Consider the following 26033-nt stretch of genomic DNA (forward strand, 5'->3'; position numbering starts at 1 on the left):
ATCAATTCAAGCTAAAGTTAAAGATGTGAAAATTAGAGGCCTAAGTGAGGATAACTGAATATGGTAAAGTTTTCAGTGTTTTCCAGTCACCTGTTTGCCCTGCCTTCAAGCAAGGCAGGTCTTAGGAGAACAAAGTAGTGATGGTTTGTCTTAGACTGCCATGCACAAGTGCCCAAGAAAGAAATGGGGCTGGTGGCTGTTAGGAAGAACCTTCCACCTACCTGTATAATCTCCATCCTTTATTTGTAATGAAGCACTTCATGAGGAGGGTGGCGAGAGGAGAGGTACGAAACTAGAAATGATCAGAAGGGAGCTGGATTCAATTTCCTCTTCCACATCACACCTGGGTGCTGGAGGAGACATTAGTAGGACCTAAACTGCACTGATGACCATGTGTCCCAGGGGGCTGTACATGAATATTCTGCTTTTGCCTGTGCAAACGTGAGCAGAATTTTGTTTAGATTGTGCCGAGGTTTACAAATAACCAATTCATCAAGATCTGAAGTGGAAGAAAACCAATAGATTTCTCAATTTCATGAGGCAGAAAGTAAGTGAAAACAATTCAAAATAAAAAAGAAAACCCAAAAACTGCTGCCACACAAAATATACTTGGATCATTTTATTTCCACTAGGTGTTACTTAGTTCTACTACTCAGATCTTAAGTGTGGCACAGTAGGAAGCTCAGAATGCAACTGTGTATTGCCTAGCAGTAATGAGACTTAGCTACAGTATCTCTTGTTAAATCTTTCTTGTTAATTGGGACAAGACAGCCTGGCTGCACATAATCGTGTTGAGAATTAGAAACAATCTATGGTAGTTACAGTAAAGAGGAACAGCAAGACACTGATAGCTGCAATTTTTTTAATTAAAAAAAAAAATGCATGTGTGTTAGACAGTAGAGTAGAGAAAGGATTTGTAGCTTTTTGACTTCCAAAGTAGTCATGCATTCCTGTAAATCAGTGTTTTTCAAACTTTGTGAAAGCATGGCCTCCCTTTTTGCATCATCTGTCTTTATGCAACTATTAAATTGGCAGCAGCTCAGTTTCTCTGGGGGAGGGAGATCAGAATGATCTGTAATTACTGGCCACAAGTGTTTATGGACACTGAGCTGTGTCCAGCAATTAAAGGCATCTACCTGTTCCCTTCCTAATGCAAACACTTTCACACAATAATTACAGCCTGCTTTGCACTTTCCTGTCCTTGAGGAGCATTCCTCTGGGCCCTTTTGCAGCTCCTAAGGGGCTGTTGCCTGGAATTTGAGAAACACTACTGTAGACCAAACAGGAGCATGAGATAATACCTAAGAGCAGCTGTTTATGCAAAGCTGCTTTCTTTGCAAGTAAGGTGCACCATATGCTTTGAAGGCTTTCCATGCACTGAATACTTTCCTCACACTTGACTTTTGTTAGTCTGTGTAGCATGGCTTGTTCACACAATATTTCAATATGCCTGCATGCAGTATATCAATCTGTGATGCTATGTTGCTATTCAGAATTACCACCTGCATAAACATGTTAAAAGAAAAATATTTGCTGTTGGGAAAAAAAAAAGAAGTCAGATTTAGCTGTAATGTTACAGTACATGTTGTACTATCTTTTTATGTATTCATTGTTTCTGTTCAAATTCGCCTTTTGCTATATGTTATATATCAAATGCCAATTAGTTTGCATGCAATCAGCTGTTTAGTTATGGCAGGAAAGAGATATCTTGTGTGCTTTTCACTGAGTTGTATTAGTATTTCCCACTGTATTCATTTGTGATTCCAACCGTTCCAGGGGAAGGAACGTTAAAACAGGTTGCATTCATTGTTCTTGGATTTACATGGACCTGAGTTGAAGTGGCACTGTGTGTCTTTCAGGACATCTTTCAACCCTACTCATGGCAAGGCCTTTAGCTGAAGAACATCTGCCCCATAGTATCCTTGTGTAGAAGTTAGAAAAATAAACATCAGGAGGTTGCTTGTTACATTTGAAAGAACTGAAATCCTCATGCAGCTCCCTCACCTAACGCTGTCTTTATTAAATTCTAAGAAGCGTGTGGCCCTTGCGCTAGGAATACTCCTTACTGCTCCTCGGACAGGCTTTGCTGAGAAGCAGTGTCTTCCAGGGCCATATCTTCTTGGCTGGCCCTTCTGCACTCCAGGTTCTGACTCATGAATATGGCATGGGCTGGACCTGCCTCTCGCCGTGGTCTGCGTTCTGTAGCATTATCAGTTGCTTCACAGGTCTCGGTGAGTTGCTGGAATGAAAGAAAGAAAAAAAAGTCAACTAGTTTAGGAAATTTCTAAGTAACACTTCAGCTATTTTTTTGAAGTGATAGGTGAAAAAAGTTAAGAAATGATTTAAGAGTGTTGTTTGGTGAAACTGCATGAGATTTGTAACATACATTATTCACAAGGGACTTCTGAAGAGAGGTACTTGTCACACTGTGTAACACACAAATTTGGAGAGAAAAACAGACCAGGAGCAAGAGGTTCAATACCAAAGATGTACATGTATGGAGAGCTGTAAAATAATTTGGACTGAGAAGGACTTCTGGAGGTCATCCAGTCCAAAGCACTGCTCCAAGTAGGGCGGACTTCTAAGAAGTAAACTGGCTTGCTCTGGGGCTTGCTTTATACACCAGATTTTAAATCCAACTTACAAAGAAACCTTTTCATCCAAACTGGAAAGCAGTTATCAGCCTGAAAATGTCATGCACAGTGTCACCCCATTGTAAGGAGTCCATTAGTATAAAAGCTTTCCAGAACTGTGCTGTGTTAACATTTAAAGAAAACATTTCCTCCTTACCACTTTCAATCGAATAGGCACCTGGACTCTGAGCAGTTACTTTGGCCAGGGCTTGGCCTCATCTAAATTTAACCATGTAGTCTTAGTGTATCCTCTAAGCTGTCAGTGGCTGACAGAGAGCTATGAGCGTCCCAGGGGAAGATTTCTTCCTGACAGCTGTAAGGATGAAGTGGATTGTCCTCTCCCCTGAATACAGAGGCCACACCAACAATCGACTGAGGCTTCATGCCCAGATTTTAGATGGCTTAAAGTTAGGCAAGGTGAATCCTACCATTAGTGCTCAGTGTTGCAGGCTGGCTGAGTTCTTGCAAATTAGGCTATAAACTGTTGAGAATTGGAATTATGCCTTGTCGTTTGATAGGTTCAGCTGTACATGTAGAAACATTATTAATGCTCATTAGAGTAATAAAGCAGGATTGGACCCCGATGAGTAACGTTCAGTCACTTTCTGTTGAAGTTCATGGCAGAACTCCAGGGAACTGTACCATACATGGTATTTTTGGGTTGAGAGCAAAATACACAGGCTGAGGAGCTCGAGCTTTGGAGAATTCTTTCAAAACTAGGGAAGTTATACACAGTTCAGAACGCTAGCAGCAGAAAAGTGTTCTGGACTTTCCATATCCACAGCCTTCCCCTGTTGCCAATTTGGTTTCCACTTTGATAGGCCAAACGTGAAAGTCTGTCTTAATTATGTTGTCAGTCAACCTCTAATTGCAGTCGCCCTTTATCTCCCATCCATCTTCTCACATTACTGTAGTGTTGAGGTGCAAGTTTCAAAATTCAGGACAGCAACTGATGGCAACCCAAGTTAAATAAATATACTTAAGTAGACAGTAAAACAATAACGCTATTATGTGCATTGAATTGTTTAGGGAAGATGGGAATAGAACTGGGAGCCTACTGGGAAGAGGGCTGGAAGTTCTTTGTGTGTACTGTTTTGCTGTTAGAAAATGCTGAATCACAGGGCATGCAGGTTTCCTTTGGGAAGTATTTCCTACAGACCTCCTTTGACTAGCCCTTTCAGCAACAAGATTTCAGGTCCTGGATTGAATTTCTGGTCAGAGAGAGGGACAGAACAAGTGCGCTGTTCAGTGGGAACCATTCCTCTTTGTACAAATAATTAAGTCCTGTGTAAGCAAGCAAGGAAGGAGCTATTTAGTCTGCTTATGATGGTACTCATCACCTGGGCTGCAAAAGGTGGAGACTTAAGTCCCTTGTCTAAGTGAAGGGAAGAGGGACTTTGCCCCAGTTTGCAGTTTCAGGTGTGTGCTTAACAGCCAACCTGTGTATTACTTACAAATACATCACTCATTTACACGCTATATTTCATTGTGTGTCTTATTTCATTGTGATGCAGCAAAATTCAAAACAGATACCAAACTCTTGCCATTGTTTTGGAAAAGACTATTGCCTGACCAGCGAGAAGGAAGAAACCAAACAGTGGTGAGGACAGTTCAGGAACTGATAGGAAAGCAGGACAGCAGCTCACGCTTAGTACTGCTATTTTGGCTTCATCCTTACCCGAGCTGCTTGACTTGCTGCTCTAGCAGATGGACCCATGGCAATATTCATACTGCTGGACGACTGGGTGTCACTGGTGTTACCTCCATCTGCAGCAGAGAGCCCAGAAATCACCAAAGCACTTGAAAAACTTCTCTTGCCGAACAGCAGGCTGAGAGTTGAGCTGGTGGAAGAGGCCAGACTGGACCTGAGCATTGCTGCAGCTCGGTCCTGCACAGTCAGCTGGCCAGCAACAGGAACAGCAGGGGACTGGGAAAACACAGACGTTGCTGAGTTGTGGAATGACAGCTGACTACTAGAAAGCCTTTGGGCGATTTCATGGGCAGATGTAGATGTTTGGATGAAAGGCTGGCGGCTTTCTACAATTGGTCCAGAGTGACTTGAAGCAGGGGGCCTTTGGTTTGAAGCAGTGTGCGCGTGGACGGACTGACTCCTGGCTTTTCTCCTACCTTTAAAAGAAAGATAAATATATTTAAGTAAGTGGCATCCTGATGAAATACATGCTGTTGACAGTGTCCCATGAGTACATATTACTATTGGCATATTACTACTGGTTTTAGCAGCATAGGAATCCCAAGAATAACAGAAATTACAGATTGCTAAACCTATGAACCTTTTCTGTGTTTTCCACTGCAGGGGTTCTAGCTTTTGGTCACAATAGTTCCAGCAGTTCTGCACTGAGTCAAAAGAGAGGAAAATGAGAAGATACCTCAAGGAAAGTACTATAATCAGAGGCTCACACCTATTCTGCCACAGACATTTTAACCAGCCCAGTGAATGCCTGAGCATAGTGTTGCTGTAACTTTACTGCCCTTTGACAACCACACTAAAGTAGGGGATGTTGAATACCCACCTGAAACTGCTTGGTATAATTAAATGTAAAAGGAAAACCAAAAAACTGATAGTTAAAATGGCACATTAAAAAGAATTATTCCTGCGTGTGGGGAAAGAGAATGAGAATTCAGTCCAGTGGAAGACTACAGCATTCAGGGCACAAGATAGTTTTTAAGACTGATTTTAAACTATATCTGAGTTCCAGGAGTGATATTTACAGTATGTCACAGACTGAAAAGACGTGAACACTTCTAGTTCAGGTAGTCTGTTGCAGGTCTGAAGGAAACCCACATAGTGCTCTTGCCCCGTTCTGTGAAGCATCTCAATGCAGCCATTGTTGGATACAGAGAACAGATTAGATAAGTAATTCTGGCGTGCCTAGACAACTTCTGTTTTCCTGTACCTATACACCCCCATTTATAAAATTTATATCAACACCTCATGTTGTTCAAACTAATAATTTCTGTATTTGTTTTGCTTGCATATTTAAATAGGCATAGAATGAAAAATCTGTCACCTTATTGCCCAGTGAACCTACCAGATACCTGCTTGCACCCAGGCACTCTGCAGGTAGCATGCAGCGGGCTGGCATGCGCCACAGGTCCCAAAAGAATTGGCTGTTTCTGCAGATAGGCTCTAACCCAGGCTTACGCAACAAATACCCACTCATGCGAGTGCCTCCTTGGCTTTTTTGCTTTCCAGGAAACTCCAAACACTAACACAAGCTGGCATTTTGGTTTTCTCGCTGTAGCTGTGGGGTAGGGCATTGATGCCAGAAAATCTGTTGAGAGCTATCAACACAGAAACAAGTTTTTCTGGCAGGCATGTCCAGGTTGTTGGTAATTTTTTTTTTTGCTTTGTTTTTTCCCAATACCCAAACTATGCAGGGGAGGGAAGTACTGAAACTCCTCCAGATAATGAAATTTTGCAGGCATAGAGGAATATAAATCTCACACTATCTTCTAGAAATGCTGACTGCTGAATTCATGAGGGTTCCAGTAATGCAGAATTTCATATCCAAATTTTTTACATTATATAGCTGAAACATGCTGGTTTATATCCACAGACCTGCTTTCCAGAGGCTGGTATCATTAGCTCCATTTTTGAGATGCTGAAGCAGAAAGCCTTTAGGTAACTTGGCACGGAGTCAGATGGCAGAGCTGGGCCACAACCTGACTGGAGCTCTTTAGTTGGACTAAAACAGAGTTGGTTTGGCAAGCACTAGACACTTTCACACGCCACTTACAATGTTTCTTTAGTTCTACTTTTACACTCCAAACAATAAAAAAAAATAATTTCCTAAGATGGAATGCAAAGCAGCGTTCTTTGTAATAAGAGCCCAAGATCTCTGCTTGAGAGCAATGGGACAGATGCATATGGCTTCTGTGTGCCACGTTGCGAGTGTCTTCTGCACTTCAGACGTGATCAGTGGGGAGGGCACACACTGTGATGGGGGTTCAAGCCTGGCTGTCACCTCGGCACACGTCTGGCCTCCTGGGGATTCAGGTTCTTCAAACTCTGGAGTTTTACTGAAGTGCTTTAGTTTCTGCATCTGATGGTTATTTTAATATGTTACCCTTTTTAAATAAAACGAACGGACTGGAATTAAGAACAGAGGGGTTGTGGTGTGTTAGTTTGTGCAGGGGCTAATGTGGCCAAACATCTGTTTGTGATTTAAATTGCCAAGCTGACCTCTGTCCAAAAGTATTGTATATTCATCCCAAATGCAGTGGTTAGAGCATTGGACAGGAGACCACCCGCATTTACACATAAATAACTGTCTCTGAAAACACTTAGGAAACAAAAGGTGGTCTATAAACTGCATCATGAAATAAGGACACTTTGGGGGAGAACCCCAGGCATTTCCAATGGTTCTGATTTTGGTCGCACTTTTATATAGGGCTTTAATTGCATTTTGCAGACTCAGTGACACCAGGCTGCAAAATGAAATACGGAAACATGAAATGCACTTGATTCACAGATTCTGAGTCTAGAAGGGATTGCTGTCATCATCTTAGTCAGCCGTGCTATGTAGCATGGGCCATGGAACTTCCTGGAATTAATTCCTGTATAGTGTTATTAATTACTACTGTGATTTTTAAAAAATGTCTCCACTATCTCCATTCACAGAGAATCCATCAACACTTAGTCACTTGTTTCACTGTTTATTTACTCCTAGTGTGAAAAATGTGTTCTTGATTCCAAATCTGAATTTGTTTAGCTTTGTTATATCCAAGTCTGCTTGAATCAATGGTCTTTGGTCACTATTTGTTGCCTAGGTAAGTACTTACAGACTATGATCAAAGCACCTCTTACAATATAAATTGTTTGAAAGCTCTTAATCTTTCACTACAGGATGTATTTCCCAGATCTTTGATCATTTTTTGGCTCTTCTTTGAACTCCTTCTAAATTAAAAATGTCCTTCCTTAAATTAGGGCCCTAGGTCTCTGTGTGGTAGGCCAGCAGCATCCTAAACCAAAGTCAGATTGACAGACATGCATTACCTAGGTCACCCTATTCATTCTGGTTTTTTAACCACCGACGTAGCATAGGTTCTTCCTCAGTCCTCTGGTATTGCCTTAGTGTCCTGATACTGAAGATCAGAGTTTGCTTTTTAACCAGATTTCTTAAAAACCTTCTTGAATGAGAGTCATTTGGATTTGCTCAATTAAGCATATAGCTTTGATAGCCACTCTTGTATGTTCTTTGTAGCTGTCAGGATGGAAGGAACCGCTTCATGGTCAGATCACAGAAAGAGATCATCTGCATTTTTCCCCAATACAAACCAGACATTTCTTTTTGCTTTTCTACATATTGGCAACTCCGCCCTTCTGTATAGTGATGGATCAAGACCACTGTTAGGGTTTCTTCTGCTTCTAATACTCTTTAAAAATAAACAGCCACAAACCCACTTTCATCTTTTTGTCCCTAGTGGCACTAGCCAGAAACTTCTTCTTTCATTCTCTTTCTCTTATCAGTGGTCTCTTAGGTCTCAATACTGATTTGCATTTGCTGTTTTCCACTTCCTTGCATGTGTTTTGCATTTCTTCATTTTACCTCAAAGCCAGGTTGCTTTTCTTAACCAAGTGTGACCTGTGACCTTTTGTCTTGACTGTGGTTTTCTGGGCACCCAATATGCTCTTTTAAACGACTCACAATTAACTTTCATTATTCTGTGGCATGCTCAGAATCATTATTTTACAATTAAGCTTGCCATTCTGATTACTGCAATGTCAAGTTAGGAGTATGCACATGGGGATTCTTCTAACGCTAGGCTCAATTAAAAACAGACGTTATTTTATTCTTGCCACATGATTTATATTCAGGGCAAGATTCTCTCCAGTCCTGTCCATTACCTTTAATGATAGGTCAAAATGATGTAACAGGAAACAAACCAGTGTCATACCCCTCTAGTTCTCTGCTTTAATTTATACAGTAATGCCACAACTTGTTCAAAGGTTGAGGTGATAGGCTTTATATTACAAGTCCTGATCCCACAGTGACAGGTCTCACAGTGGCCCACTGCCAAACTTAACATACATTTCAAATATGAAGGCCAGTAGTTCTACCTCGTGAATACGTCTGAAGTACTTTTGAATCCACAGTTTAATATGAGAAGGGCTCAGCTGTTAGTTGACAGAATGATTGGCAACATTTAATTTTCTCTTGGTAACCGCCGTATAGACATGAGAAGTTATTTCCTATTTCTTTGTTCTCCACATGCACTGATGAACAGCCAAACCAATTCCTCAAATAAATCATCATAGTCCTTCCAAGATAATTAAGATTTCTGCATACTTTCACTTCTGCTGTTCCCAGCCAACAATAAGCAGAGGTTCACTGTGGTACGGGCTCCCTGCATCACACATGTAGACTCCCATCTGCATTTCTCATTCTGGCATTGTTAGTGGCACCTCCTAGTCCACAAATTACACATAAAGGAGTTTGACAGTGGAACCGCTGGTGAATCACATTTGTCTAATAGCCCTCCTGGTAAATACCTGGCACGGTATCAGCAAGCCATCTCTTACATGTGCTTGGTCATTAGGAAAGACAAAGCGCTCTCTTATTTTAGAAAGTTATCACTGGATATGAGCACGCCTGAAAAGCATCTGCGTACGCAGCCCCTTCAGAGAAGACTACAGAAAAAGCCAAGTAAATTGTGCAAATACCTGCACGCTGGTGGACCTCTTGAGATGAAGCTTGCAACTGAGGGGTTCCATCTCTCGTAGGCTGCGAGCTGCTGCTCTGGCTTGAATTGCCTGCAGAATTGCTGCTAGAGGAGGATCCCCCTCCACTATCCACCTCTTCAACATTACCCCTCTCATGGTGAGCTGCGTGGCAGTCCTTCCGCATTCTGTTGGCAGGAACACACGCACGGTCAGCCATTTATTGTGCATGAAAATCCGTGCCACCAACATTAGGAACCCTCAAAATGTGTAATTGTACTGTCATACTGCTGCAGGTCTTCTAATGTTTTATGAGACAACAAAGATGATGATGTGGTAAGCTTATTTGGAATACAACTGTATGTGACACAGCCCAAATCTTTCCTTGTCTAAGTGGCTCTGGAGCCCTGCAGGACCTTAGGATTCTTTAGTATCACAGCGATCTCTAAATATCAACTTCTGCATGAGGCAACCAAGTAGCAAACAGGAGGAGTAGGCTGGGGGGAGCTCAGTGGCATTTTATCATGGGTCTAAGCACGCAAGCTGGCTCCCATAGTCTCTCCATGGTCGCCTGCCTCTCTTCAGCCAAGTGGTGATAGGGCAGGTGGAATGAGACAAGAGTGAGTTATTGCTATATGAAAAAGTGCATGTAGGAATGAGAGATGGAATGTGTCACATACTGATCGTGCATACCTAGGGGAAGTCAGGCAGCTTTGATGGATAGTTAAGTACATTTTTAGATATGTTTTGGTCAAGAACAATGACTTGGGAATGGTCATTTATACTGCCAAAGCTTTGGAGCATAACCCACCGACACACTTCTTCATGTTCTGACATGTCACCGAGTTACAGAAAAGATACCCTTATTTACAAGGCATAAGCAGTAAAATTCCCTCAAATAAGGGAAATGTCTGTGTGCTAAATGATTTGATAATGGATCTTGTTGAACATGGAGGAAGCTTTGCTTAAAAGGCGTGAACAAGTTAATGAATTTGCTTTCTGCTGTATCTGTAGGGCCATTTTATGTTATATTCTGAGTTCTTTGCAATTGATTTTTTACTCATAGATAACAGTACGGAATTACTCTAACAGAAAACACAGTGGAAGTGAGACAGCAAGGACTCTATCTGCATAGACAAAATTTAACCACCTACCTTAACCATTTGGATCTGAACCACTTTTTAATGTTGTCCAAACTGACAGGTCCCCCCCAAATGTTCCTCAGTTGGCTGTGTGTCCCAAGGTACGAGGTGGTTAAAGGGGAAACGTACATTGGATATCCCAGTGGCTGATCACACGAAGAATTAATTAAGTTCCGCAAGACCTGTTTATTGTTCTGGATGCTTCCCCTCTCCGGGTTACGATTGCGTAAGAAAATAAGCTCCTGCTGCTGCCCAGCCCAAAGCCCTCTGACGCACTCCTTGTTGACCTACAGGTAGGTTAAAAATGCGGATGATGTGAAAACGTTCGCTACTTAAGCTGCAGAACTACACAATTTAGGTAGAATGGCCATAGCTGTGCGGGCAAACGCCTCATGTCTTCGCACCAGCAGGTTTTAGGAACTTTTGCAGCTACTCCCTAGTAAAGTCTGGAATGGCAGTTCAGATACACAAACATATAGGTGCAAAATGGAAGTCAACTGAAGACAGCTCGTTTAGCCTCCAGTCCCTACTCTGTTAAACTCCTTTTGGCCAAATTACCCAGAAATAATATTAGTTACCGCAGCCCTAAATTCCTGCAATATTAGAAAGATGGTGTATGTACCTTGATAACCTTGAAGCTCAGGTAGCTTTTGTGGAGCATGATAACTTTATATTCATCTGCTCCTTCATCTACCACGTGTCTCAGGGTTAGCAGCTCCTCTCTGTTGGAGAGTACAGCGCTGCGCCAGGCCGGGTCCCCTTCGTGACAAATCACCACCTTTTCTTCAAAAGACTGTATTGCTTCATACAAAACTGCTGGGTCCTCGTACTCATCTGGGCAGGTGAACTGGTCCTGGTAGTACAGGAAAAATTATTGAAAATGTCAGGTCTATTTATGAAAACACAAAAACTATTAACAGTAAACAAAATCCTGGTTTTCAAACAGTTGCCAGCTTGCCCGCCCCCCAGGTAACTTGCTATTTGATACAGCGTGTCTTTGTGGAAGTAGAAGATTTAATTTAACAGTCACACAGAAAGGTAACGTTTTTGTCTTATTGTAACCTGTTCTGATCTCATGTTTCCACTGGACAAAGGCACCTAGGGAATGCCAGCTTACCCACTTTCTTTTTGTAAAGTGGGAAGCCACAGGAGGCAGAGCTTTCGGGTTAGCCATGGGAGATCGGAATCACGTGAGGCGTTCCACAGTTCTTGTGGAAAACTTTATTTTTATTCACAAAAAAACACCTACAAAAGCACAGACTGGGAATCCATCAGCAGATATCACAATATTGTGTTACTGCTTTAGCTGTCACAGAGCAACATGGCCAGTGATAACATTCATTAAGTTATTGTGTCAGATTCTCAGATATTAATACACAGCAGTTCCACTTCAGTTACATTCAGAGCTATTATAAATAGCATGCATAACAAAAGCGTATTATACTAAATCATAACGTGCCAGAGCAAGAACAAAATCAACTCCAAGCTATACAAGGGTTGACCTGAAGAAATTGGAGCAACTTCAGTGGAGGTGTGCCAGATTTTTACAACTGGAAACAATGGGGTCAGAAACAGCCTGACATCATCAAACAAACAGCTGTGACACTAACCCTTCAAACCCCTCTCCTCTCAGCTGTGTCTTTTAACATATGGAACCATTACATATGTAATTGCCATTCACGAAAGGATTAATAAACTAGCAATGAGATCAGTCTAATCAATGTATTTCTTTTCGATCTAAAAAACATCTTTATAGTGTCCACACAAGTAAAGCATGCCATGACTGTCAGTTTTGTTTTGATGAAAAATGCGGGGTCACGTTCTGCAATATGAATGCTTTCAAATGGGCAGGAAGGGGGCACAGAAAAGAAGATCAAGTGAATGCATAATAAATAAATGCCAAGTTTTTCCATTTTGGTTAAGGAAATTTCTCACAATAAGGCAACAAATACTCCCATTTCCCTTTCTTTTTTCCTTTGGACAGTTTCTAAGGTTTCCTGTGTTTCCCTAAGAAAACAGATATAATAAAGAAGTTAAAAATTAAAAAATGACCCTACCTGGTGTAGTTTCAGAGACATTCGGATTGCCGGGGCAACGACCTTATGCAATAGATCCATGTCTGCGAAGACCCACTCATCTTTTGCTGCTATCCGAAAGTCTCCTTTAAACAATGCATGGAGCCCATAAAGAAAAGAGTCCAAGCTGTAAGAGGAAGGCAGCAGTCACTCGCAGAAATCATCCCCATCTCACCAAGCCAGACCCCTGCCAGCCGCCGACCACGTGCTGAGCCGCAGTGACTGGTGGCCCGCCGGCACAGGGTGAGCTCCTCCCGTGGGTAGAAAACAGGGGGCACGTCGCCTGTTTCTAACGGAAAAACATTCCTCGGGGTAGGTTGCTTTCCTTCTGCTTGCGCTGGAAATGACTGGCCGCAAAATGAGTGTGGCACCTGGAATGGAGGATGTCCTAAGGATGGGTGGCTGGGTCAGGGCACGCCTCAGGGCGCTGCTTCTCTGTAGCTGTGCCACAGAGACCAGGTCAAAGAGTGCCAGCTGCTCTGCAATCCCTGCGCAGGTGGCAGCAACTGCCCCCTCGTTTAAAAGTTTATTGTTGGGCCTGTTAGCAGTTCTCTTTGTAAGGTAAAAATTAAAAAAAAAAAAACACCAAAAAACAAAAACCAACCAACCAACCAAAATAACCCACAAAAAACCCCCAACAAAAACTGACACCAAAAAACCCCCACCCAAACCGAAACAAAAAACAGCTGTAACAAATATTTTCAGCAAATCTGAGACTTTTGCCATGAAACTCAAACCCAGACATGAACATTAAAACAGATGGACTGGAAAAAAAAACAAGTTATGTTTCAGGAACTGTTCAGCAAGGCAGGTGAGAACACGAATCACAAGACAGGCATCGCACACTGAAACCATGAGCCCTAAACCGAATGTGATCTGGGTGTCTTCTGTCTAATACAAGAAACTCCATACAACCACTTCTGCCTGACCTTGGATGACAGTTTGCCTGGACCTGAGACTTAAGCAAGAGGTAACAGGTACAAAATCAAGTAGTAGTTAGAAATTAGAAAAAATGGAGGGTTTGTGAAGGGAAACACCCAGCCCTCAGCTCCATCCTGCACCCTGAACCACGAGCTTCCCACAGCACCACAGCCACCTCTATAATGCTTGTAGCCTTATACATTAAGGATGTATATCTGTTATATATCCTATCCATTACAGGACTGCCATCCTAACGCTGCTCTGAAAAAGCCATCTCAAAATTAAGGAAAACGGGCAGCTCCTGCAAACCTACAGGACATGGTTTCATCTACCTGCCAAGATCCTACTCAGAACAGTTGATTTTTCAGATGGTAAAGGCTCTGAGAAGCTGCATCAAGATGTCAGCGGTCTTCATTACCGCCCAGGCTTTCTCTAGAGAACACACAATCTTTTCACGTAATTGAGCTTTCTTAATTATTTAGGGGGGGGGGGGGAAAAAGTTTTATTTTTTTTTTTCTCTTCTCCAAAAGAGGGAGAAGAGAAATTGGGAGACTGCCCAGCCTATCTTCATTTCAAACGCATTCTTAGTTTTGCCCTTAGTGGGTAGCATGTTTTAGAAATTAAAAGGGAAAGATATATATGTTGTTACCAGAAAAACAGCTGGATACCGATTTTCTCTGCGAAAGCACCGTGTTAATACAAATCAACTGATCAGTGGGACCAAGGCCAGTCAGGAAGACGGGGCCACTGTCGCTGCTGGGAATGAAGAGTACAGGGATGCATTTGTGAATTCGTAACCGATTTGCACCTATTAGTACTAAGCTACCTATTAATACATGCCTGTGTGAGACAGGCACTTACACTCCAATCTTCAAAACACGCAGGCACTGATTTCAATGGGAGTTATTATGTGTCTTCAAGAAGCGGGTCCTGATCCCCACTGACATTCAATCAATCGTCTCCACAATTTGGAAAATGATAATATATCCCAATCCTGCTTAATAGCTAGGAAAGCCCTAGAATAAACCAGCTAGGGGAAAAAGAAAGGTGGGTGTAGCCAGTGTGATGAAATATGTGACTATCATTTCCTTTGAAAAGGCTAGAAATCAGGAAGGGTCCTTTCAACTCGCCCACCCAATAGAAAAAATCCAGCTGAATCGTTGCCTGAAAAATTCCCACTTCGGTATCTAAATATTCTTCCCAGGATGAAACTGAAAAATCTGCCCTGAATTCTGCACCTAATGATGATGTGTAGTATAGTTTTTCCCCACGTAACACCCCCTGTGTTTGCTCTGCAAAGTTGGCTGGGATGAAAGGAGAAGTAGGCAGGAGAGCAAGCTGTTTTCTACATCATTAGAGGCTCTCGGAGCCAAATCTGAATACCAGAGCAGACAAAGAGTTTGCGTTCACATCCAAGTGTCTTGCAGACATCAGCACATGCGAAACAGGCTGCTGCAAACAGCAATGTCTGCTGGAAGCAAGGCCAGGACGAGGACAGCTCTGCACGCCACAGCTGAGCATCCGCAGAGGGAACAGGGGGAAGCACCTACAGCTCTCGCTGCGCTTACTTAGGGAAGAGTCCTCCACTTCTCATCCCTCTGCGTAGTAAGTTCTCTAACCAGCATTTTTAAGAACAGGTATGACTGCTACAAGGAGTAAAGCAACGGTGGCAGTAGTTGGGAGAGGCTGAGAGTCAATTATTTTATAGATCGCGTTTTCCAACAGAGAGGTCTGGAGGAGATCGCTGTATTCACAACACCGTGGACATCTTTTATTCTCCTGCCAATTGTTATGAGGCTTTTGGGGACAGACATTCTGCCTATAATGTGACACTATCTCAAGCCAGTACTGTAACATGCAGCCCTTAATCCACCGAAGATACAGCTGTTGTTATTCTTCCCATTGTTAATGCTCTCTCCTGAAGACTCTAATGAGATTATAAGGAAGCTGTAAAGCCAACAGCTTTGATCTCGGGCCTCACTCAAGGTTGTTGCTGCTTTCTTGGCCCAGTTTTAACATACCTCAGTTAGTAATCTGCTGTAGTTACAGGCTCATTCAATATATTTAAAAAAGTAGTTAAGGTAAATTCACATGCCAAAGAAATGACATTAACCAGGAAGAGATGTAACTACTATTTCTGGCAATGTTTCTAACCCTCTGGGCTAAGATCCCGAAAAGCTGCTGTCACAACTGCGAGCTATTTTAGAACAAGACTAGTAGGTGTGTGGGAACCGTCGGCCCCTTGAATGTGCAGAAAGGAGAGGATTAAGTAGCACCACAAATACCAGAGGGAGGGTAACACAGCCAAAGCAAATACTCCCTCATCCTGCACTCCTTAACGTTGCTCCAACAGCTGAAACGAAAAGCATTTGATGCAAGCCTGAAAACAGCACGGATGGAGACTAATGAGCTGGCGAATTTTGCACACCAAAACCCATCCCCTGTCCGCAGTTCACAGACCTTTCCCAATATTAACTCCAGATTTATTTAAGGAATAAAGAAACATACGTGCCTGTGAGCTGGTAATGACCTGAATGTCATAGCTCACCTGCATGAAATCTTTTCAGTGGTTGCCCTTGTGAATTTGATATTTTAGACCGCAGTGGTTATGAGCTAAGAGTCAAACATTTCTCCCCTGCTTCTGCCCTGCTTGGCTCTGGCAAACATAAAGCTGCCCGGTCTGCCTGAGCTCCCACTAGCAGTGCAGCATCACCAGCAGCACCGTGTCCTGTGCCCTCCACCTCTTTCCCCTCCGACGCTGGGCAATGCAATGTGGTGCCCAGGAGGGAAGGGGCAGGTGGGACCAGCTGCTTCCCTGGGCTTCAGCATGAGCAGCAGTTCCTCCAGGCAGAGGCATTCCTTGGGAGTGACCCTCTGTCCACACCCAGTGATAACGCCCAGAGGGAGCACAGGGGACCTGAACATCCAGGCTTGGTAGCATCGGAAGTACCTGATAAGAGATGCTTTATTAAGAGATTTTTATATTTTTCCAAACGCAAAACTTATACTAAACACTTATTTACTAGTAAGTCTAGTGGCTGAATAGGATTATTAAGTATTTTTTTTACAAATACACACCTAAACATATCACTCCTATTTGAATAAATGAATGGTAATGTCATGTCATTCTTCAAATTGCATTTTGTGCAGGATGCCTCCTAATGACAGTTTAAAAGAGCAAGTGATTTGCATAGCAATGTTCTGCCTTCTTAATGAATGCATTTATTGTGTAATCTAGTGTTAATGCTGGGTTTCTACTGACATTTACATGAACAGGTACACTGAATAATTATTTACATACATTATATAAGAGCATTTAAAATCTTGGTTTACAGTGACATTTACTGATTAATAGATTAGACAAAATCATGTGTAAATGAGTGCAAATTGGTAGTTTACATACACAATGTAAACTTGAATCTCAATTCTGTAGTGCACGGCTCAGTGTAACATTAACTTTGCGTTACTATTTCTGCGCAGCAGTCGGATGGCTGCCTCCTCTCAAGACACAGCAAGGACTAAACTTAATCCAGGAAAGTTCCCTACTGCCTGTGCAGTTACCCCTGAGAACAAAAGATGGACTGCAGAGCACAGACTCCTGGCTAGTTTGCTCACGTTGGATGTCTCTGAAACACTTCGTAAGAAATAAGTGTGAGGGGGAAGAGGAGGAGGAGGAGACTACAATGCCTATCTGGCCATTACATCTCAAACTTACCACAAAACCTCTAGCGATGTTGTACACAAGATGCTCCACAGCTAGAACTAACAGAAAGTCCTGAGATGAAGTTCAAGGTCATTTCTCAGTGCCTACCAGAGTAACCTAAATAACCTAAACTTTCGTAGTCCAGCATTCAAGTGTGTGAGCACGTTAGGAGCCCTGACCTCTTAGAGTGAGCCAGCTCCCAACAGCCGTATGTGCCGTGCATCGCCCTTACGCACACAGCTGGCTGTGGGGTTGCCTGTTCTGACACTGCCTCTGCAGAAAACTAAAACACTCTCCAGCAGCAGCAGGTGGTTCCAAAAGGTCCCCGAAATACCATGACATCTTTTCAAGGAAAAGGACTGTGAAGCGTCACCTAAGGAACGATTCCTCCAGCTTCTAAGGACCTTAGCTCCTTCTCCCCCACCTGACTGACCTGCACCAGCCTGAAAGTGAGGACCAGCAATAATGCTCTAAACCACCCTCCGTAAAAGCTGCTGTATCTCCATCAAACACAGGGAGAGGGGAGGGAGACCTGCCTTTAGTGCCCATCGTTAATCCTTGGGAGCGTCTCCTTCTGGCCTCAGCAGCGTTGCATGTGTTGGACAAAGTCTCCTTCCCCCTGGCATGCCGTGGGATTGTATTCCTGTCGGCGTCTTGCTGCCTGACTCCTTCTTTATGTTTAAATAAGTTGTGAAGATCTGTGTGATGCAGTAAACACCCTAAGTACGGTAAGAACTGCCCTCTGTGCTGAAGTGAATGTATTTGGGGGATTTTTGATAAAGGTCTCGATGTCACAGGGTAGCGTACCCACCTTGCTCTTTAGTTAATTTCTACTGAATTGTTTTTGTCAATTAAAATAAATATATAAATTCTCTAAGGCAAGAATAAATGTATTCACCAAGCCAAAGCCATGTTTTGTAGCTGCAGCAATTTATAACTTGAATTGTGCTACTCAGATTCCTTTTTTCCCCCAAAATCTTTCTGACACTTCAAATGTATTAAAGATAATTTAACCAGGTAGGTAAGTGACACAGTTTTTCCATGGTGAAACTTTTATAGGGAAAGCTTTTGTGAAGTAACACTGAAAAAGATAGTGACAGAAGCTTCCACTTAATCCCTTTTATGCCACAAAATATATTTTAAAAATACAATGATTCAATACTGCCCTGGAGCACTAGCTTAATAAAAAGAAAACCAGGACTGACTTAAAGATACACGATTATATAGAACAGATTCAGGAAAACAGGGATGGAGCTGTGCACTGCATAGGACTACTGCATTTTTTGCCTTTCTGCAGATCTTTTCTCCCCCAAAAACATATTTTTAAGTATGGAATGTCCAGTCACCAGAAGAAAGGAACTAATCTGCGTCACTGGTAATATTCCAGATTTTAAAAAGACACGGTATAGCTGACTCTTGCAATTATTCTTAAAGTCTTTGGTGAAGACTTTGCAAATAATTATCCTTGACCTTCATACTTTCCATGTTAAGCTTTAGAAAGTCTCTGGTAATACTATCTCTTTACATTAGCTACTAACCATGTAAGCCAATACAAATAAGTGACATTGTTATTGTATCTGTACTAGTGCCAAAACACTGTAATGAGGATTTTAAGATCCGGTGGAAAGTACATGCAACGTGATGGCATGTTTAGAAAGCTTTTGTGGTATTTTTAGATGCATTTCTAGTATTGCTGTGACATATCTGTTGCAGGCCTAGATCAAAAATCACTTTAATCTTTTCTCCAAAAAAAAAAAAAAAATCATAAATGCATATCAACTTTTCTATCACGTCCCCAAACTCTAAAATTTGGATCATCCAAAAAATGGGGTAATTTTAGAAATATCAATTACTTACTAAACATCACACCTGTTTGAGTGCATAGAAATGGAGAGGGAACTCAACCCAACAGAAAAGTACTACAGGAAGGGAATGTGCAAAGACTGGTAGAAATGAGATGACAAAAGCCACTTTAAAAAGCAGAAAGAAGCAACACACCAAGAAATAAGCCATGTGGGCCACAAACATTTTGCACAGCTGAAAGAAAAAGACATAACTCAAATGTTACAAGAGCCTCAACCGAGAACAAAGCTAGAATGAATATTTAAAAGATACTGTTCTATCTTGTAACACAAAATGCATTCAAAATCACATGCGCCGTCTTTGTTTGCTTGTTAGCAAGACAAATCCTCTCTAAGGAGCGCGCTGATGGAGGGCTCACTAGCTTTCCTCCCAGTTTTGTGCCACTGCAGCAAGGTCACTTAGAAACTGTATTGACTCAACTTCCCTACTTTTACTAAACTCCTGTGGAACACAGGGAGTTAAGATACTTCTAATAAAAATCTAAAATGTAGGCGAGTAGTTATACTTTATTACAATAAAAAATATTTCATTAATAAAATGCCCTATTTATAGAACGGTGTAAATGGTAACTTCTAAAACCCAAAAAACTCAGAACTCCCAGTGAAAATGGAAGATTCACTAATGAAAATGTAGGATGAAGAGCATATTCATAAACAATCTTAACCAACCCTATTTTAATTAACCAGGCTTTCTAGGAAGAAGTATTCTGAAAGAACGAGTAAGGTAGAGCGAAAACAGACAGAGCCTTGGTCTCAAGAGATGTGAAGTTCTCCCTTCCTCATGCTCCAGAACGTAGCGGCACAATGAACAGCAATACAGCCCTGAGAAATGCAGAACCCTTATCGATTTATTATTATTTAGCTAACTAGATGTTGGATGACTTAGCAGTTTCTTCAGCATTCCAGTAGCCAGGCAGGGTATGAGGGAACACGGGCAATAACCACAGGTACCCATTCTTTCAACGCAAACTTCTGCTTTGCCCCACGAAATACAGACTGGTATTAGTTATTTAGCCAACTACCAAAGTAAAAGATGTCCAGGAATGGCAGAAAACAAATTACTTTATGGAGGAAAGAGACTTCACCTTGATCTAATCTTCCGTTAAGATTCCACATTAAAAGACAGGCAGGTCTTTGCTTTTAAGATGAGGAAAAAGGATTCCTAAAAATTACCTGATGGCCATATTGTGAGCTGCAGTTCCCAAAGCTCTTCGACCCAGTATGCACAAAGCAAAGGAGAGCGTCACTAGAGGAGAATCCTCATCGCTGTCCAGGTGCTACAAAGTTTTAAGAGCACATGTTATTCTACATGCAAATACCATCTGTAAAAGCACTGTAATGCTATAAATGGTTAACATTCATAAAATTGCATGTAGCTGGACCTACAAGCAAAAACATTCTTTGCAATTAAACAGAACAAGAAGGAAGATCATAGACATGAGAGGCTTTCTCAAAATGCAAGCTTATTTTGCCCACTGACTAGAAACAGAACATTTTAATCTCGGGCAGCAAGATCCCAAGGGAGGGGAGCTTTGTTTGTGGTGGCTTGTTTGGTTTTTTTTCGGTTGGGTGTTTTGTGGTGGTTGGTTTTTTTTCCCAGATCTGACATTCTAAAACAGAGCAGATTACTTATTGCTGAGAGACACTGCAACTGGAGGCAGACAAACCCCTTTTCATGGGACACAGTGCCTACGAAACGTCAGCCACGGATTCCAGAAGAACAATCTATGTGGAAAAGTTTGGAAGAACACACACCTCTAGTGAATAACAATAAATATCTGAATTGTATACCATTGATGACACTGACCACACATTTTAACAAGCAGCCAAAACATTTCATTTACTAGCTCAGGAGAGTTTCTTTACTGAAATTTTTGCAATAAAAACTTCGCTATCAAGCTGGAGGAAAAAACCTGAAACAACCCCTCATTAATGTGAATCTTCAGGAGGATACAGACTAATATTTCAGTCCATGCAGCGATTTCTTAGAGCTTTCTTTGACTTTGAAAGTGGAGCCAATTACAACTGAGAATGTAGCTACTTCTATAAAATACATCGATTTTCAGGATGATGTATACAGTGAAGTTTTTTTTACATCTTATCTCCTACATGAACTTTACCTCTATATAGTCTGTGATTTACAAAAACAGAGGTAAAAGAAAAAGACATAAAAAATAGAAATGTATGTGTCTGTGAACACGAGTGCAGGTGTGCGTTTGCCCTTTTAAGCCTTAACTGTTAAGTTCCAAGTCTGTTTGGCATCCCTGAATCTTACTCTGTTTGAAAGCCTCAGCCATGTAAGAAGTGAAAAAGCATCATTTGACAGCGGCTTTCCCCGCACCACGCAATTCTTTAGGTCAGAACTTGGGAGCTGAGACATGGGAAGAGCTGAGATGGGAAAGAAAAGAGATGAAATATTCCCAGTAGGAGGAGGTGGCGGGGAAGGCTCGCAGGATAATTCAGTGAAAACTGTATCAATGTAATGATAACTGGTGGGGTGGCATTCAGGGTCAGAGACATGAGAAAGAACAGAAGTGGAGAAGAAACACTAAGATGCAGTGATGTTACGCCAGCCATGTTCAGTGGTATGTACACTCAGTGATCCTGAATGAAAAATGCACAAATGCAAGTGCATGGTGGCCAGGAAAGAGACACTTCTCATTTTTTGCCATTATCAGCAATAATTAAAAAATGAAATCAAGGGAATATGCTGGTTTGAAACTGTATTCTCCCTCTGGGCTATTTTGAGTATTCTGTGGAAATACAGTAACAGTAAGTACTGCATTTCTGACAAATGACTGCTGACCATGAGTAATCTTAGTGCCTCAAAGCATGTAATCGCGTAGTTGTAAACCTGCCCTTGACCTTCTAGAGCTGCAAGGTAATTTCACACGATTTTGTGGCACGGTTCACATTCAAATTATGAGCTCTCAGAGGTGACCTATACTAGCAGTGACTTTGTTACGCACTTCCCTACCATTTGAAGACTGTACCCAGATATAGGCAAATTTGTGGGAAGGATACACAAACCTCACAAATGTTGGGCAAATGTACCCAAACACTGGCAACACTGAAGGAACAGGAATGTTTTTATCCATGCTTTCTAGAGCTGATGAAATTAATGGTGTTGGAAGCGTGGACAATAAGGAATTGGTTCTGTATTTAAAGACTAGCGTTCCTTAAAACTCTAGTTTTGCACAAGAGTAGTGTCCAAAACATGTTTTTTTTCCATTCCACAAAACACGTATTTTCCTCTTATGTTAAATCTGACAGCTTAAATGCAATAAATTTCACTGTATTAATCCTGAGCAAGTAAAAGAATAACCATGAATCATTTAACTCCTATCCCAAGAATTAAAACGACTACTACTGAAAAAAACCCAACAAACAAACAAACAAACAAAAGCAAGCTTACCTCCACCCTTTTTCTAGCACAGAACTGAATCCAGTCCAGATAAACACTGCAGAAACTAGCTCTTGTTATTCCTTGGAGACACGGAACATAATCTTCATCTATGTTAATGTTAAACATTGCAAGGTCACGTTCAATATAATGCCACTTTGCATAAGGCTGCAGTATCTTTTGTATGGATTCATCTTTTATCCAGTCAAGGATTTTGGGAGAACTTGCTGTAAAGTATATTATACTCTGTTGACAAAATGTGCAAACGTTAGTCACTCTATCTCTGATTAAAGCAGATGTATTTTACATAGAAGAGAATAAATCAAATAGGACCACATTAAGTACCCACAATAGTACGTGGTTTTCCTGGTTTTTACTGCTTGGCATCATTGCTTCACAAAACTGTTCAAGTCAGAATGATAGTAATTGATATCTAAATAGCAGACAACAGAAAAAGAAGTCATATTTTTAATACACTTCTGCCTTACAGGAAAATTAATTAAAAAAATATACTCTGATAAGAATAAAGATTTCAGCATTTAAATGTTAATTACTATGTATTAGTGGGATTCTAGAGTCTATCACCAAGAAGGTGGTATGGATAAAAATCTAAGCATATTTTGAAAAAAAACCAAAACAAACCAGCAGTAGAAGGTGACATGCTCAAAACAGGACCCTCTTTCCTCCATGGACTTGCCGTTTCCTGGGGATGAAGCTTTCCTAATCCTTTAACAGAAACAGTTCCACCATGATAAAACCACAAAGGTGAGATCTGACAGATGTGTACAACGTAAGTCTGGAAATCCCCGATTTAAATGCTGTTTTCTTTCAGCATTTAGTAGCATCACTATTTTTGTTATTTGTCAGAGGCCAGTAAAGAACAATGGATTTTTTCTTACATGTTGGGTCAAGAAGCTGATAGCTCATGTAACTGAGTTTGCTTTTAAAGCACTGCAGGAGGAGCAGCATTCAGCAGGAGCTCTTTTACCAAATGCAGAAATACTAGAAAGCAGCAACACTCACATCTCCTGTCTGTGCCTGTTTCTAAGTTTGTGTCTGAAGCCATTACAATAATAATAAATAAAATAAAAGAATAATTAAAAAAATATAAACCTAATCTAAAGCATATTTTCAAAAGAACACGAAACTTAAGAAGTTCCATTGCTGCAAAGGAAAGCGGCATCAGCTGGAAAGGCCCATTATAATCTTTTGTGATTACAATATTAATAATCAATTTAGAACTGGATACCAAAGCAAATGAGGGGCAAGTGAACATGACTGAAAATGAGGTAGTTCTACTTTACCCATGCGATGGAAATATTATTAAGCAAATATATGTATAAAATGAAAATACGATGGATTAGAAAGGGCAGAAGCACTAGTAGCACTTTTAAAAATCCCAGATGCCCTCCACAGTTTATCTTTCGAATTGTACAAAAATACACAAGAGGAAAGTTAAGCTCCAGAGGAAAAGACAAGTTGGACAGATACAGACTGAGGATGGACCCTTAATTTCTTGGCATGTGGAGAACAATACACTCTTTAAAAAAGATTAATGCAGAAGCAATAGGAGCTGAAAACAGCACTTGCTGAATGCAGACTTCTTGAATACTAAAAGACGCTTAGATAAGAATATATTGAGAAGAGATGGAGGAGGCACAAGGGAAAAATATCACAGTAGCTGCGCAGGAAATGATTTCAAAATATATGCAGAAGGACTACAGGAGCTGACCCACTTTATTTGTGGAGAATAGAATTCCTTTCGATAAGAAGAAATGGGCCTTTCTAGGCTGTCGATGAAACTGCAAATGAAATAAATACATTAGGAATAGGACACTTGGTGCAACTCATTGTGTAAAAGACCAATATGTAATTATTCTTGAAGGATAGGAGAACTGAAACAAAGCATACATTTTCTTTGTTGATCTTCAAGGTAGAATTTACTTTTTTTATTATTCTCACCTGTGTTTACAAAGAAGCAGGTTCAGGTGGGAAACAAATGAGACTCACAACCAGACACAGAAACAGCAAAAACTTCTGCCACCTAATTAAATTCTGCTCTTAGTAGATCTTCCTAAATATATTTTGTGAACGAGTACATCCCCAGCTATCTGGCAATTCAGAAATAATACGGTAAATGTTTACAACATTGTAAGCTACAAAGAATAAACTAGAAGCAGCCCGAATGCTCGATGCAATGGAAGCGCAGTTGCTGCAGAAACTCCGGCTTCAATGTTTTCGGAGTTTGTGATTTATGTGACCTGAATGCGGCACTAACTGGAGTCCTTCTTACAATGTTTCCTATGCCTTTAAAAAGAAAGCATCACGGCTTGAAAATGTTCACAGTGAAGTTGCGAAGGGTCTTTACAGCTCATGATTCCCCCGTAAGAGTGAGCTGGGGAAGAAATGAATTCTCACCTCTGTTTCTGGTATTGTTTATCTGGAGGTAAGTACTATATGAACAGGATGAAAGCTGCTCTGATACATACGATAATCTTCTCACCTTCCGAGGCTGTACTAAGGATTTTACCCAATCTTAGCAAGGCTGCCTTTTCTGGACGAAACTAATAACTTGAAGAAAAACTCTATATAGCGCTGTTTTGGGATGTGTCATTCTAAAGAAGGGATCTTCTGAGCACACTCCCGTGAGCCCCTGCCCAGGCTAATACTGAAGCTGCCAACGGGTTATCATTATCTTCTGTTCATCCTCCCCTGAGAAGGGAAGGAGAAGAAAGGACTGACACCTTTCTCAGAACAAAGATCTGTCAGTGCAGTGTTACAGTACTGGCTCAACTACATCCAACCAAGAGATGCGCTTTTCATGCCTTCAAAGACACAGGTGGTGGACAGGACAAGATCTGCACACAGTGGAGATGGAGCAGCAGCAAGGCAGAGATTGATTAAGCCACCTCCCTTTTACTCAGATCAATTAACCACACCTGTATCGTAAGGGATGAAAGTTTGTCTAAGCCATCTTACCTGTCACCTGCTTCTCAGCTATCTCCAGAACCAGGAGCCCTAACCTACCTTTCAGTGAAGCTTTACTTCCCATGGGATGAGCCCTCCACGAGTCCTCTACACATTAGTTCAATTAAAGGCACTAGAAAAGTTCCAGTTTACAAGCAAGTTCTTCACTGCTTTAAACTAATAAGCTGCTGATTTGATAGCAGCTTAGACTGGGATTTTTTTCCTGTCTCATTCACCGTCAAAAGCTGACTCATGTATCAGCTTGCATCAGTTTATGTTCAGGTTATTCAAGTTACCTTGTAAAGGTACAGCAAAGCAGCTGTAGTGACATATTCATTGCAGTTTACAGGTGGTTTTTTGTTCGTTTGGTTGGGGTTTTTTTCCATTTAGATAAAATGCTTAAAAGCCATTTCACTTATACCCCAAAATGCACTTCTAAAACGAAAAAATCATGCTCAAACACAATTTTGTTTGTAATTAGTTAATTAAACAAAGCAGGTTGGTTACCAGGCCCTACAGCCTGTAAAATTATTTATGAAATCTCAGTCTGCATTTTACAAAGCAATTGAGTGCATGATCAAAGCAGCTTTGCGAGGCAATGATCTTGTGTTTACTGCATTGGTTCGCTTGCAAAAAAAGGTGATT

At 41.3% G+C, this 26033-nt stretch overlaps 2 protein-coding genes across 3 annotated transcripts in view; one reads left to right on the forward strand and one right to left on the reverse strand.

Moving 5' to 3' along the window:
• NTPCR (nucleoside-triphosphatase, cancer-related) overlaps positions 1-10634 on the forward strand; it is a 76216-nt gene extending 65582 nt beyond the window's left edge. The window contains exon 4 of one of the 2 annotated variants that reach the window (XR_013928365.1): positions 10519-10634. The gene's annotated coding sequence lies outside the window, so the exon portion shown is untranslated. Of the gene's footprint in view, positions 1-4947; positions 6758-10518 lie in introns of those variants that run through there. The other variant, XR_013928366.1, reaches the window with a different exon arrangement.
• The window catches only part of PCNX2 (pecanex 2), a 159924-nt gene continuing 134497 nt past the window's right edge, over positions 607-26033 (reverse strand). Inside the window, exons 27-34 of the mRNA XM_080388846.1 lie at positions 22434-22667; positions 20192-20295; positions 12515-12659; positions 11080-11310; positions 10470-10744; positions 9319-9503; positions 4312-4760; positions 607-2239 (exon numbers count right to left, since the gene is read on the reverse strand). Of these exons, the coding sequence (XP_080244972.1) occupies positions 2063-2239; positions 4312-4760; positions 9319-9503; positions 10470-10744; positions 11080-11310; positions 12515-12659; positions 20192-20295; positions 22434-22667 (1800 nt within the window). The 3' untranslated portion in view covers positions 607-2062. The remainder of the gene's footprint in view (positions 2240-4311; positions 4761-9318; positions 9504-10469; positions 10745-11079; positions 11311-12514; positions 12660-20191; positions 20296-22433; positions 22668-26033) is intronic.

This window comes from Falco punctatus (genome assembly GCF_963210335.1).
Source record: "Falco punctatus genome assembly, chromosome: 5".
NCBI lineage: Eukaryota > Metazoa > Chordata > Aves > Falconiformes > Falconidae > Falco > Falco punctatus.